The sequence below is a fragment of the Taeniopygia guttata genome, chromosome 3 (genome assembly GCF_048771995.1).
Source record: "Taeniopygia guttata chromosome 3, bTaeGut7.mat, whole genome shotgun sequence".
NCBI classification, from domain to species: domain Eukaryota; kingdom Metazoa; phylum Chordata; class Aves; order Passeriformes; family Estrildidae; genus Taeniopygia; species Taeniopygia guttata.
The window spans coordinates 87772716-87787251 of record NC_133027.1 but is presented as its reverse complement, the minus strand read 5'-3'; the positions used below and the strand labels follow the sequence as shown (position 1 = coordinate 87787251).

Here is a 14536-nt window from a genome sequence, read left to right as displayed (position 1 = left end):
AACCTCTTCCTGCCAGCTCCTACACACATGCCCAGCCAATCTACAGAATCCTGCCACATTACCATAGCACAGGGGACAGCCTTCGTTTTTTAACAACAACAACATATCTGGTTTGATTTGCATTTAATTCCTCAATGTAGCAGGACAAACTTTCTCCACTGACAGAACCTGCACAAGCTCCACAGCAACGTGTTTCCCACAAACAAGTTTTGGGGTTCTGTCTTTACTTGCAGCGAGCAACTGCAGCCGTGCAACCTGATCCCTTTCTACTGCACAAGTGGCCATGAGAACCAAAACTCCACGCCTAGGTTTACGATGATAGCAACCACTGATAGTATCGCTCAGCTATCATTCCAGGACCGGGTGAACTAAGCATAATAGGAACTTACTGAAACTTAATAAAGGAAACACAACTTGCTAAAGCATTTTTCTCCCCACACCTGTGCCGACATTCTCACTAGCACAAGGGCTGGGTATGCTAAACTCCTGGATTATCGTACACTGGCCTTCAGGGCTTCTTTTGACACAAAGAGAGTCTTGATTCACTCCTAGCAATGGCTTCTGCCACATCCTGCTTCTCTTTGGCCCATCAAGGCAAATGGGAGCTGGGATCCACTGCCAAGTGACCCTTCCAGGTGCAGAAGAAGCCAGTCTGGTCCTTTCAGTGCAGTCCCACAACCTGCACTGGCTTTCACACCCCAGTGGGACTGGGCTGGAAAATCTGCTTTAATCACCCCACAGCCATCATCAAGTTGAAGGAGAGTTTCTTTACAATCATCACTTCAAGGCATTTAAAAGAGGTGGAGCATAGGAGTGCCTAGGGAATCGTGTATGATGTGGATTTGCTTTGTCCATAGCGTTTTGGGGTAGATTTAGTCTGGCTTCTCTCCTTATGTGAAGCTGGTAGTGTCAAACCTCACTGTCTATCTTAGGAAAGAGATCAGAGAGGGTTGTCTTCTACTCATTGCTGATTCAGACTTCTATTTGTACAGGGCCTGAGCACTTGCTCTGTGTTACTTTAGACAAAACAATATACTCCCGAGTGCTTTTTTTTGAGGAAAACTCAACATTCACTACATCTAAACAGTATCTTGCTCTGATCTAGTGCAAAGCTGGAGATTCACAAGGTAACCGTAGGAACTGTGAAGAAAAGAGGGGTAAATTCAGTGTGTGAAGGACATGAGCAGAAGTTAAAGTAATCTGTGTGGTGCTGATGCTGGTGATGCTCCAGAGAGCCCTCCTACCCAGAGCAGGAGGGGTGAAACAGTTATCAAGGAGTATGTGATTATTTGAAATGCATCTGCTCTTATTTGTTTGTACATCTCCATTGTGAAAGAGGTAAAACTGGTGATAAATCTGTAATTTTAAAAAATGACATCTATTCAGCTCATCTACGCTGGGCTTGAGTCTTGCCCAGTGCCACGGAACACTCCCTGTTCCCACCAGCGCCTTCCAGCAAGAAAGCCCTGAAAATCTTACAACTCCAAAACAGTGGCTTTATAGACATTCTTCAAGCAAAGAGCCACTAATCCAAAAAAAGACCTCTTCTATGTCAGCAGAGTTAAGCCACTCCCTTTCCATCACACATGATATTTTGTGTGGTTATTTAGCATTTCATGAAGTATATGGTGCATAATTTACAACACTGCCTGCACCTAAGCTCCACCCTGAACAAAATCACTGGCAGCACTAATTTTCAAGCCTGTGATGTGAATAAACAGCCACAGGATGGTCTGCTGCAAAACTGCACAGAATTTAGTGCACTTTATCTCTTCTGCTGGAGGAAATTGCAGTACTTCAGGGAGAGCACTGCATCTTTTTTTAACCTTTTTAAGTCAACTCAGTGCATTCCACTGAAGGGAAAACTCACTTTCTGTGCTTTCAACAATGCGGTCTGCTTTCCTCTTTCAATGTGATGTAAACACACAGATAATGGATTCCTGAAGCAGTGACCCTGAAAATGATAAAATCTGCCTTCTTTAGACTGCTAACTAAACCAGCAAAGAAAGAGGCATGAGCCAGGTTTTTCTTCATGCAACAAACTTAGTTCTTTCCAACACAAGTACCACTGCAGAAGATCTGACAGATGTTCAAGATAAAGCCTGTAACACATTCCCTCATGTGCAACTTTGGAGCCTGGATTTTCCATGCCTTGTCCCAGGAATTTCCATGTTCTGAGTGTTTAGGATGCTGTCATTTTGCCTTATTACATGCAGTGTGCAGCCATTGCTCTGTGTCAGTTTACAAGATAAACCAAGTGCTATGAATGAAAGATTTTCTTTCCCTCCCTCCTTAACCCAACAAATAGGAACATTCTTTGCACTAACCAGGCTCTTGCCCTCTCTCTGACAGGAACCACAGACCACACTTGCAGCACAGACTAGAGTAAATTAAGAAACATGCTCAGAAGGGCAGCACTTCGCTGTACTCAGGCTGCTCTGGGACTGTCTCCAGAGTCACATGGATCTAGAGGAGGAGGTTTGGTTTCAGTGAAGAATTCTTTTTTATTTTGCAACTGAAATCCCGGAGTTCATTCATTGTTGGGACGAGTCTTCCACAGAGAAACAGCAGAGCTTGTTTTACCCTGCCTGAGGCACGGAGCCGCTGAGCACCATCCTCCCCCCTGCACTGGGGGTTTGCAACCCGGGCCGAGGCCTACCCTCCCTGCAGAGAGCACGCGGCACCCCCAAAAGAAACTTCTGGTTCTTAAACAGACAGGGAGTTTAAGGGGAAAATATTAAAGGACATTCTCCCTGTATAAAAGCAAGGAAAACTGGGAATGTTAAAGTACACGAAAGCTTTCTCAGATATCTATAGCATGAGCACACGAATTCGTTAGGGAATTATGCAACTGTTCTTCATTTGAAGAACTGAAGCCACCCGCCTTTGCAGGAGGTACTCAGGGGTTGGAAAGGGCCCTTGCACTGCACACTGCACCCAAGCACAGCTAGGATTTATGAGTGATGGCCAGTTTTAACTGTACTTCATTTAAGGATAAAATAAATAGAAGACTGCTTCCTCACTCTGCCCCTTATTTTTCTGAGACATGGTCTGGCTTAGTCCTCATTGCAAGGCTGAGTGGCTCAGAAGCTGGGTACACACCTTTACCCCGTGTAAGGCTCGGGACACCTTTGGAGTGAGAAAAGCTACACAGTATCCCTTAAAAGAACTCAAAGCTTTTTCCCACAGCACCACTTTTGTTCTCTCTCACTAACACCTCGGTGCAATGAGAATAAGCCAGGACTAACATGTTTACAAGGATCATAGCATGGCAACACCTCCAAAAAACCCGCACAGGCTTACCTTGTAATTGCTTGAATCGTCCTTCTAACTGGTTATAGTTATACGGCACCTGAGCTGCATATCCTGGGGACAACGGCCCGGGCATACTGGTTGATTTTTGTAATTCCATTTACAGGTAGCGTAGGGATACGATGAACTGCAGCATAAAGGAACTACAAGTCTCTTTACCACACATCCAGGTAAATCCCAGCTTCCTCCAGTAGTTTGGCGTCAGTCCCTAGCAAAAACGCTCCCCCCTGAGCCCTAAGTAAATAACAGCTTCGGTTCAAAATCCAGCAGTGTGGCTTGGCGGTAAGCTCTCTGTAATGGATTCAAACGTAAAGCACCAGGAGGGTGGTTTTTTTGGTTTTTTTTTTTACCAGTTCCACAACAGGCAACTCTCAAGTGCTTGAATCTGGTTCAAATGCTCGTCTGGCTCTGGCGAAACCAAGTGAAATAAAAGCAAGCGTGCGATTCAGGCCGAAGTAAAGGCAGCATGGAGCCACGCGCTGCCGCCCTAGCCGGCGCTCCCAGGAGCCGCGCACACCTCAGACCTTTCTGCTGGTTCGTAATATAAACAGCAGCCAGCCGGGCGCGGGCTGATGTCACTCAATTACCATACGGCACGGTGGAGGAAAGGAAGGCTGTACCAAGGGCGAAGGGGCGGCGGAGCAGGGTAAGAGCGGCCCGGCTCGTGTAACGCCCCAGCGAGTCCTTCCGCCGCGCCCCGGGAGTGGCCGCCCGCGGGGTCCCGGCCCCGCGCCGCCGGCACCGCCGCCGCGCACGGTGGTACCTTCCCCAGCCTAGCAGCTGGAATTACAACCTTTTGTTAGGAGCCTCATGTAATGGAAAAGTCTCAGATTACTATCACTTGAAAAGGAGGGTACTTTTCTTTATTTATCTGCGGGGCTGTCGGCTTGCAGAAGCACCACGCGCACACAGAAGCGCTCATTCAGTATTTAGCACCAGCCGAGGAGGGGACGCGGGGAGATGTACGCTTCAGCACACCGGGAACAAACGAAAGCTTTGTCGAAAGGTTCTTTAAACAGGCAATTCCTGTCACTTCGGTTTATGTTACTTGACGATATTGAGGATTTTGACATGCCCTGTGCATGTGGCTCCTTGCCCAGTTATCAGTGTGCTGGGTATTACTGTAAGATTAATGGGCTGTGCGCTGAGGGGGAGGGCTCTAACGTAAATAAGGATGCCTCGCCGAGCTCTGACTAGCACCTCAATACCCTGCCGAAATACAAACGTGCACAGCAGCAGCAGCAGCTGGGCTTGGCCCTGGAAGTCAGTTCCTGCAGATGGTATTAGATACAGGATGTCAGTTTTCCCTCAGGGACATGAGCTCCCAGCCCTCACTTAGCTGTAAGTGAAATTTAAAGGTCAATTCCACATTCATAGTCTCAGTATATAACATTTGCCTGTTCATTTTTAAAACTGCTGATAATGTTCACACAAATGTTTTCTCTTTTCTTCTTGCATTTCCAAATTCCTTTCCACTGGAATCCATGTTCTCTCCTCCTCCCACTCCATCCCTTCATTAAACATTTCAAAATGTTGTCTTTGTTTTGATACCGTAATTTCACAAGGCTTAAGTCATATAGTAATTTCTGTGAGGACAATTTCTGTGGGAGAAGCTCAGCCCACTCCCCTACTCACTGCAGCCCAAGGTCCTCCTCAATGCAAGGTACAAATTCAACCAGCCATTACCAGCACACCAGGGAACAAATGTGCACAAAGTCCAGCCATGTACACTGCCAGTTTAGGGAGAAGTGATGGAAGTTGACACTTCTCAGCTGAAGCTGGGGTTTCAAAAAACATATGGACTGTTGAAAAGTCTGGCCACTTCTTCTGAGGTCATAAATGTATTTAAAATATTTATGGCTTTCAATTATACTGTTTTACTTAAAGCACCACCATAGTTCTAGTCCAGAGTAATTTACCTTGGTACGGAAGGGCTTTTACTGGGGTATTTCAGTGCACTCCTTTATTTCAGTATAGCTGTATTTATAGCTATATTTATTTATATCTGTATTTAGACAAGACTAGAGCAGACCTCAAGCAGAGCCTAAAACACTTCTGAAAGCTGGCCTTCAACCCCTTCAGCATGACCCCACTTGGTCACAAAGGACTCCTCAACTGCCTCAGACAGGTTTTGCAGTATCAGGGAGGAAAGTGGCTGTGTAGGGGACCAGGCCCTGCAGGCTCATGCCCTAAAAAGCATGTCTGGAAGGCGTCATGAGGACCTGAGGAAGCACCTGCAGTTTCAATCCAGCAGGCAGGATGCTGCTTTCCAGACAACAATGGGCTGATGTGGCAGGCTCCTGCTTAACCCTCCCTTGATAATCTTTGTGCAGCCAGCTGTCCCTCCAGTACATGGGCACCCACATGCCAGTCCTGGCCATGGGGTTTCCAGGGAAGAAGGGCAGCACAAAATACCAAAGGCACCTGAATTCCCAAAAGCAGAGCTGGGTAAGCTGAGCCGTTAACATAGCAAGGTGAACTCTGCTGAGCTGGAGGAGCACGTTTTGCCCAGGACACAAGTACAGGCTTATTTTCATCACAGATATTTCTCTTGCAGCTTCCTACCAACAGCAGCTTTTGCCTGCCATGCCTGACCTACGTTATAATTAAATGCAAACCCTTCCCCTCAAGAGCAGGCAGGCAGCCAGGCCCTACCTGCAGGCATATCAACTCAGTCTGTCCCACCTTGAGCAAACAGGTGTTGCTATGTGAGCTCAGAAGGTAAAACTAAAGTCCAAGTGAGTGACAGGGAAACTGGAGCATTTTTAACACCATGAAGGCCATAAGTCAGGAACTTTTCCCCAGCTGAAAGCTTTCCCAAAACTTTTGGCAGGTAATGCACTAATACACGTGATCATTATTAAAAATATTAAGACGTAAACAATTACAAAAGGAAAATATAAAAATCTAAAAATAATTATTTGGCTTAGGCCCATATAAAACACAGATTAGCCTTACCCACCCCATCCTGAAACATTAACACCACACACACACATTTACGCTTCAGCTTGTCCCCTGTGGGACAACTGAAGCTGGCAAGCTTCAGGGCATACTGAACAAAATTTGGTGTTTGATTTTTTTTTTTTGTCTGTGTCCCCTCTCTATGTCCCTCCCAATTCTGGCCTGCCCAGTAGCACTAAACACTACCTTAAAGGGAAGGAATTGCAGCAGGTATGGAGCAATGCAGGCTACACAGTGAGTAGAGGGGAAAGCTTAAGGAAAAGGGACGAACCTGTGCTTGAACTGAGCTTATTTTGTTCAAGGTTCGACAAATAGAGACACTAAACCCTGACGTGTTGTCAGCAGCACTTGCTGGGAATATCTGACCTCATCTGAGCTGCCATCCAGGTTGGCATTTGGGCTGAACAATGTGCCCCCTAGCAGCAGATGTGACAGACTTTGTTGATGATGGTTCAGCTCCTGGGGCTGGCCCTGGTGCCAGGCTCAACTGCCAGAGCCTTCCTGCTGCTTTGCTGTACATCTTAAAGGCTCTGCTGAACAGGTTGATGGGAATTCAGTGGAAAGAGCAAAGCAAAATGGGGACATGTCTGTGTTTGTGAAATGCTACACCGTATGTAGCAAGGCTGCTTCCAAATGGGCACCCTGCCAGCTCCCCGTTTTGTGAGTCACACCAAGCCTAATGCATTGGTCTGCTGTTGACTGCAAATGAGTGAACCTGAGCCGTTTTCTGCTGCCATGTGGAGATGCACCAGATCAATCACAAGGCTCCGCATGCAAAGCCCTTTCTGACACCCCAGTCCTACTCATTTTCCCTGTTTGTCTTTAATTGACTAAGCCCTTGACAACACTAATTAGATAATATGTTATAGAGGGGATTGAATACTTTAAAGCCATAGATAGCTTTGGAGCACTGGTCCAAGCGCAACTTATCACATCAACACAGCTGGAAATTGCCCGTGGTGTAATTCATTAGTGATTACAGTAGTGGAGGAAAAGAAGGACCAGATCATATATTAATCTTAGCATATTGAGGAGAGAGGGGTGTGCTGGGTTTTGGGGTTTTTTTTGTTCTCTAAATTTTGTTCTCAATTTTTTGCCTGTAACTGTGGGATAACTTCTGCTGGCACAGTTTGAATTGTCCCTGTCTTATAGCACCTGCCAGGTGATGATGGCTTGTGTACTTGTTCAGAATGAATAAAACACAAGTGATTATCCACTTAGCCATAATGCAGAGTGTCCTAGGTGACATGATCAGAGCTTTGCAAAGCCTCAAGGAGAACGAGAGGTTGATTACAATAATATTATGAATGTACAAGTGACATTTAGAAACAGCTGCTTACCCCAGAACACAAAAGGGTCTCTCCTGGGCTCTGTCTTTACATGGTTCTGAAAAATGCTGCTGAAGTGAACAGGTTCTGACACAAAGGAAAAAAACTAGGGTTTCTGAGGAAGAAACTAATGTTAGATCCAGCAAAAGTGCCTTCCAAATTCCTAATTAACAATGTTTCTAAGCCAAAGCTTACAATAATTATGAGTCTGGTTAATCATCACACTTGTCTTTTCTCTTTACTCTTTCTTGTTCTTCTAAATTCTCTAGTTGGTGGCTAACTAGGGAAAAAATACCACCAAAAAACCATCAAGATAAAAAGGATGATTTATTAAACTAAAATGCCAGAGAAATCACGTAACGTTTTGCTCCTCTCCTGACGGTGGGTAAAGTTCCTACACATCCCCTAAGTGCTACAGTTAGGAACTGAAAACTCATTATGACACTTGCCTCCATCCTCACAGTAAAAACAAAATCTATCCTTATATATTGGAGCAGGAAAAAAATAGGTTTTGCTGGAGGATTGTTCTAGAACGTAATAGGAAATAGTTATTTTTACCCTATTTGACAATTTGCATAACATGAATCCTGAAGAGTTAGCTGGTTTCCCTCCAGTTTTTTATCTAAGATGCTGGAAGCAGGGAGCAGCAGCCCACACACCAAGCAGAAATGAGCTGCCAAGCTCATTATCTCTGCTGCAGGTATTGGAGGGAACAGAACCCTTCAGTTCATAACCTGCCATGTCCTGCAACACTTGGTAACTCTCTCACATGCTTGTGAGACAAATACAAGCAAACCAAGAGATCTCTTCAGTAACACTTCTATTACAGAAAGTATCTCAGTGTTTCTGTTCAAAGGGGCTTTTAGGTCAGTGGCAACTATGCTGTCACCAGGTCCTCCTAGTCCCTTCCAGATACATTCTCTGCAACACACATTGTATTGGAGAGCAAATCCAAAGGCAAGGAAAAGAGGCCCATTAAAAAGTAGGAGACACGGATTTTTTATTACAGAAGGGTCTGTTTACATGCTTCCCTTTTGCCATGTCTGGGCTGGCCTTCCAGCAGCTCGGTTTTGAGTCCCAGGTACAAACCAGCTTTGGGCTCCAGGTGAATCTCTAGGTTGTGACATGTGAGACCAAAACCTTGGGGAATTTTTTCACAAACCAGGCCAGAATATCAATTTATTACTGAAACTGGGTCAGTTCCACCTGGTTTTGGGTTTCAGTTTACAGTAGTCCCAGATTAATAGGAAAGTTGACATGACTTTTGTAACAGCATGTCCTTGCTAACTGCAGGAATCGAACACCTGCCAGGAAGGACAGCAGGGAAGAGCTACAGGAGGCACTTGCAGAACATTTCAGAAGAAATTACCATTTCTGTTGGTTTGCATTCCAACCTGTACTGCTTCCCATACTCCATGAACTCACCAAGACAGGGAAGTCACCCCTGAAAAGCTGAAACTACATTCCCAGGTTTTATTTGTTGCCCATGAAATGCACTTGGCTTGCTCCCTGACACAGATGGACAGCCCTTACAAAGCCTGTTCATATCAAGTTCACTACACAGGTACACACTTAACACACTCACTGGCTGTGAAACTTTATCATGAAAACACTTGTTCATTTTCATGCAGAAAATTCTTTCTTATGGGTTTAGATTTACTTTTTCAGAAGCTGGGATTATTGTCATTGACTCTCCCTCCTTTCTATTCCACCTGAATTGCACTTATGTTTATATGTATAGGAGAGAGACAGAGAAATGTGCAACTTCATTTTCCTCCCTTTTGCACCATTTTCTTTTTCTTTGCAGTCTGACCAGGAACACAGATGCACCGTTGCTACACCATAATCACTCAGGCATGACAATTCAATGTCCTGTTACTCTTGAGCAAAATGGAAATTGGGTGAAAACAAGAACAGAATACAGTGATCTTTAAAAATCTCCACAAGCCAGAGTATGTTCCTATCTGGAAACTGCCACTCTCCACAAAAAAGCATAGTGGTCAATTGACAAGTATTAACTGTGTCCAACTCATTAAGTTATTATTCCAGAGCAACCAACTTAATTTTTAGATGATATGTTGAAAAAAAGAATAAATTGTACAAGTGGATGTACATACACCGTCACTTGACACCTCTCTGCCTTCAAGGCTTAATAAAGGAAGAAAAACTTAAAAATCCTCACACAACATATGCATACAAAGTGGTTGGCAAAAAAATACTAGTAATTGCCTTCCTCACTAAAAGAGCTCAAAATTGCTTGCTAAAAGAGCTTAAAACTGTTAGGGACAATGCTAGAAACCAAAGAAGTGAAACTTAAAAGTGGATTTTCATCAGCCTCTCCATGTGGCTGGTTCTCGTCCCCATTCCTGTTCTTTTTACCTTTTCCCCATCAAGGAAATTCGTCTCCAGGCAATCTGGGTTTATATCTCTCCAGAATATTACCTCAAGATAAGAATCAAAGCTCTGATCTGAGGGAATGATTTCATCACTAATCTTACCCCATTAGAAGAGCTCCAAGTTTAACAGAAATTAGTAAACATGTTTGAATCCTGCACTGAATTTCACTTTGCAATGTGCTCTGTTAGATATTATTTATACTTCAGGGAGTGCTTTCAGGCAGTATCCCAGCAACAAACAGAAGGAAAAAATGCAAGGCACATTGCAGATTTGGCTGAATAAATAACATAAATACAGAAACATTGCTAGTTATATGCTAAAGACATGAGATGAGAACATTCTCTTCTGCATACGCATTTTTTGTGGAAAGACTTCTTTTGAATTACAGACTCATGACTAGGTTTTGAAATTCATCCACAGCTAAGGTCACCCCTGAGAGAAGTCATAACTTTAAAAAAAACATATATTGCCAATATTGGCATGTAGTTTCTAAAAAGAAGAAATCCTTTCTATTTCCAAGATTATTCAGCAAATTATCTAGAAACAATCTCATTATCACAGTGAAGGGTCTCATGATTTCTCTGTATTAAATATCCCTAAAATATTGACTCCAGCAACAAAGAATACTTGTAGACTTCTCAGTCTTCAGGTTTCCCATGAAGGCCCACCTCTGGTCAGGTTCCCAGCTGGTGTAAGACAGCATGGTCTCAGAGAAGCTAAGGGAGAATCCAGTTTATACAGGTAACAATCTGACTGGGAGGTCTCCTCTAAATTGTCAGTTTCAGCATATTATCCCAGGCTTAAGACAGTGCCTGGCTCAGCTCTCACTGACTCCACAGAGGGTGTCTCCCAGGGAGCATTTTGCCTCTCCCAGATCAGCTGCTGCAGCCAGAGCTCTTTACCCCCACACCAGAACTCCTGCCCTGCTCATGCTGAACACTGCCTCCCACTCAGCTCAGTGTTTTGGGGCAGCCAAAAGCACGTCCCCTGGTGCTCTTACTCTTCACTGATGCCATGGGGATGAATGGATGAGGAAACTGGAGTAGACAGGAGAGCAGTGTGCTGTGCTGCTCTGGGAATGAAGGCATAGCTCCCACCTAAGGAAGCTCATTCTGGAAGTCAGTGCAGTGGCACGGTATCTAAATGCCCTGGTATGACTGTGCAGACTGACCTGTTGCAGGATTATCTACATACACATTTCACGAGTAATATCCCAAAGGTAAATACACCTATGCACACAGAGTCAGCACACATGCATCAGTTTTCCATTGGCTTCCTCTGGGTACAGATGGATTTTTATATATAACCTTAACTGGAGCACAGAATTCTCTTGTACCTTATTTTGTTAAATTACTGCATTGCTGTCCAAGCACAGAGTCCTCTGTGCATAAGGACTGGCATATGCCTCGAGTTCTTCTCAAGGAACTATTAGAAGCAGATATGGACCTGTATTCCGGCCCAGGATCTTAATGAACAGGAATTCCAAGATCCGGGTATCAATCAACACAGGCTTATGCTGGCAAGATGCTGGGCTCTCCTATATACATGTCCACTTCAACAGTGCTTAGTGCTGAAAGGATTTCAGTGGAGACACAAAATGACAGCAGCACTCAGACTTTCCAGAGTGGGGCTGCTGCCAGAACTGCTCCTATCCTGTTCTGTCCCCAGGGAAACAATAAGCCTCTTTTTCCAGCCCCAGCTCATCCTGCCTGAACAATGCATGCCAGATTACAGTCATTCACCAGGATGCAACCACTGTCATGCACGACTCCGTTACTAAGTACTCATAAATCCTGTCCATGGTGCAGACAAGCAACGCAGTTCCAGACAATGCCTAAGGTACATTCAATAGGACGACTTCTCAGCAGCTTGGCTCTCCACTGAAGAGGCTACACAAGGCCAGTGATCTAATCAAGCTACCAAGAATGTGATTTACACCTCCTTGTAGTTTGCAACATGACTTCTTTGATTTTAAAGAGAGGGCAAACCCCCAAACCGTGCCCACTGAAACCAAAGATCACGTTGTTGCAGCAGCAAGATACAAATGACCTGTGTACCAAGCTACATTTTCGATCCTCGAATACATTGTTTGCTTCTACTTGCAAGTTATTTTGTATTTCACAGAGATATTGGCTCTTCTTTTTGGGTTCGTCTACTGATAATGTTTAAAAATAAACCTGCTAGGAATAAAGTATTATTTATCATCTGGTTTTTGCTATCCGTTTTAGAAACAGTTCTCCATGGCAACTTTAAAAGCCAACGCATTAAATGCATAGTGAGAGAGGGGCTGAGCTTTTCACTGCTCTCTGCTAAGAGCACAGTGTGCATCAGGAGTCCCAGCCAGCACCACAGGTGACATGTGGCAGTACAGCAGCCTCTCTGCTGCCCTGCTCCTTCCTTTCATGCCTGCATGACACACAGCGCACCAAATGACACTGCTGCTTCTAACAACCACCTCTGTGGATTCTGGGAAGTCAGAAATGACAGAAGACATTGTTCCAGAAGCAAAATCCAGAAGGAAAGCATAGGGTGAGAAAAGCATAGGGCGGAAAAGATTTTGTTGAAATAATTCCATCAACTTTTATCTGAGTAAAACTCATGCTCATCTGGGTATGCATGCATTAGGCCTATAGTTCTAAACAAACCCATGGGCTGATATCCAGCTCTGCCACACCAGTGCAGAGCAGATTTCACTGCTCTAAGTCTTATATTTCTGTTTAGTCTCAAGTGAATCCTTCACATGTACTTTCAAGTTGATTTATTAACGTCACTATAATGCTGAGCTCTCCTTTCCTTTCACTTGCTGCCATTAAAATTAGTGACTGATTTTTAAGTCCTGGATAGCTCAGGTGCAGGATACTTAGGAAACACCTTGCAAGAGCTTATTCTCAGTATGCTCTTTCAAAGCCAAGAACAAATCCAAAGTTTATTCTTTTGAGCTTTAAATCATTGCACTTTGTCCTTTTTTAGTGGTTTGAGACTTGAAACTTCATTCTGTATGCTCAGAGTGAAACAGAAATTTCACTATGAGAGAGGTGCCCAACAGCAGGGCCAGGCAGGTGTGTGATACCTGGAGAGTACTAGAAGCAGAATCTTCATTTCTTTGAGGGGTTGTTCTACTGACTTTTTGCACTGCAGCTGTGGGGGAAATTGCTCAAAGATCAGGGCCACAAGGGGCTAATTAGCCCTGCATAAGGTACCCAGAACTTTCTTACTGGAAGTTTTCTCTAATTTTTTTAACCTTCTGAAATAGCTATTCCACTATATTAAAAAGAGAAACTTTTCAATAGTGTAACTTCAGGAACAATTTCAATGCTTTTTCCCCTCTTACTGCTGGGAGAATTTAAGAGAGTGGCATGAATGACAAGCCTATTTTGGGCAACTAAGGAAAGCTGCACAACAAATGCAGCCTCCCGATTGCCCTGTAAGGCTCACGAACACCACACACCACGTCGTGCAACACCAGTGAGTGCCCCGACCTACGCACAGCCACTTGGATGAAGCTGGAAAAGAAATGCACTCCTGCCCATACTAGGAAGTCCTCTCATTTAATAAACTTTGAAACTGGTTTTAATTCATGGGCTAGAGAGCTGAGTCGCAAACCTTCTGGTCACTTGGATGAACCCAGAGGATAAAAGGGCAAAATATAAATGAGCAGAAAAGCAAGTAACTGTAGCCAAGTTTAATATTGAATTAGCTAACTGAAGGAATGGAAAGGTGACAACTCTCATGCTACCGAAATCAGCACCTGAGCTGGCAAGCATGGAACACCTGAACCTCACAGCCCAAAGGCTGAATGTGAAAAATTCTGCTGAGCAACTGAACCGTTTCTTAAGATTTTTGCAAGAGTTTCATGCACCAAGGAGCTGCACAACAAATCCTGTTAGCTAATGGTCCTAGATAGACGAAATCCAACCCTTGAGGATTTGTGAATGAAGAATCTTGCACAAACATGATATCTTTTTGGCTCCTACAGAGCAGGTAGAATTACCTGGTCTTCCAGCAAGACCTTCCAAAGAACCACGGAGAACAAGGACAGGTGAAAGATGATTTCCTACAGTGGGATACCTTACTTGGTGAAGACGGGATCAGTTACCTTCTCATATCAGTTGCAGAGTGAATTAGCTCAACATGAATGGCAACCAATCTGGTTGCATATCCCTCCAAATCTGGATTCTGATTGAAAGTTGAGTTCCCAGATGATTTCTTCGTTTTAAACCAAAACAACCCTTTGCATTCTGGTTTTCATGGTACACAGACTGCTTTAATAACATCAGTTATCAGCTGCTGTACTAGCAACACTGTTTTTCTCCTATTATTATATCATACTTGCTTTACCTGACCTTTCCTTCAGGACATTGTTCCAATCACAGATTATTCTGACCACCACCTCCTGCCTTTGCTGTTTAAATATTTCAACATCCTGATGGAATTTTGGGGCCATCAGGATTCTTCCTACAGTAGAGTATCAGACTCTGGCGACAAACCTCACTTATTATTTCCTCACTCTTTACCTTACTTTACCTTAAAGGAAGTAA

The 14536-nt window shown here is 44.1% G+C and overlaps 1 protein-coding gene across 9 annotated transcripts in view; it reads right to left on the bottom strand.

Annotated features, from left to right (window-relative positions):
• The window catches only part of SPTBN1 (spectrin beta, non-erythrocytic 1), a 134924-nt gene that overhangs the window by 64742 nt on the left and 55646 nt on the right, over nt 1-14536 (bottom strand). The window contains exon 1 of one of the 9 annotated variants that reach the window (XM_072927348.1): nt 3304-3850. The exons of the other annotated variants lie outside the window; for them this stretch is intronic. Coding sequence (XP_072783449.1) covers nt 3304-3412 — 109 coding nt within the window. The 5' untranslated portion in view covers nt 3413-3850. Of the gene's footprint in view, nt 1-3303; nt 3851-14536 lie in introns of those variants that run through there. 9 annotated transcript variants of the gene reach the window in all.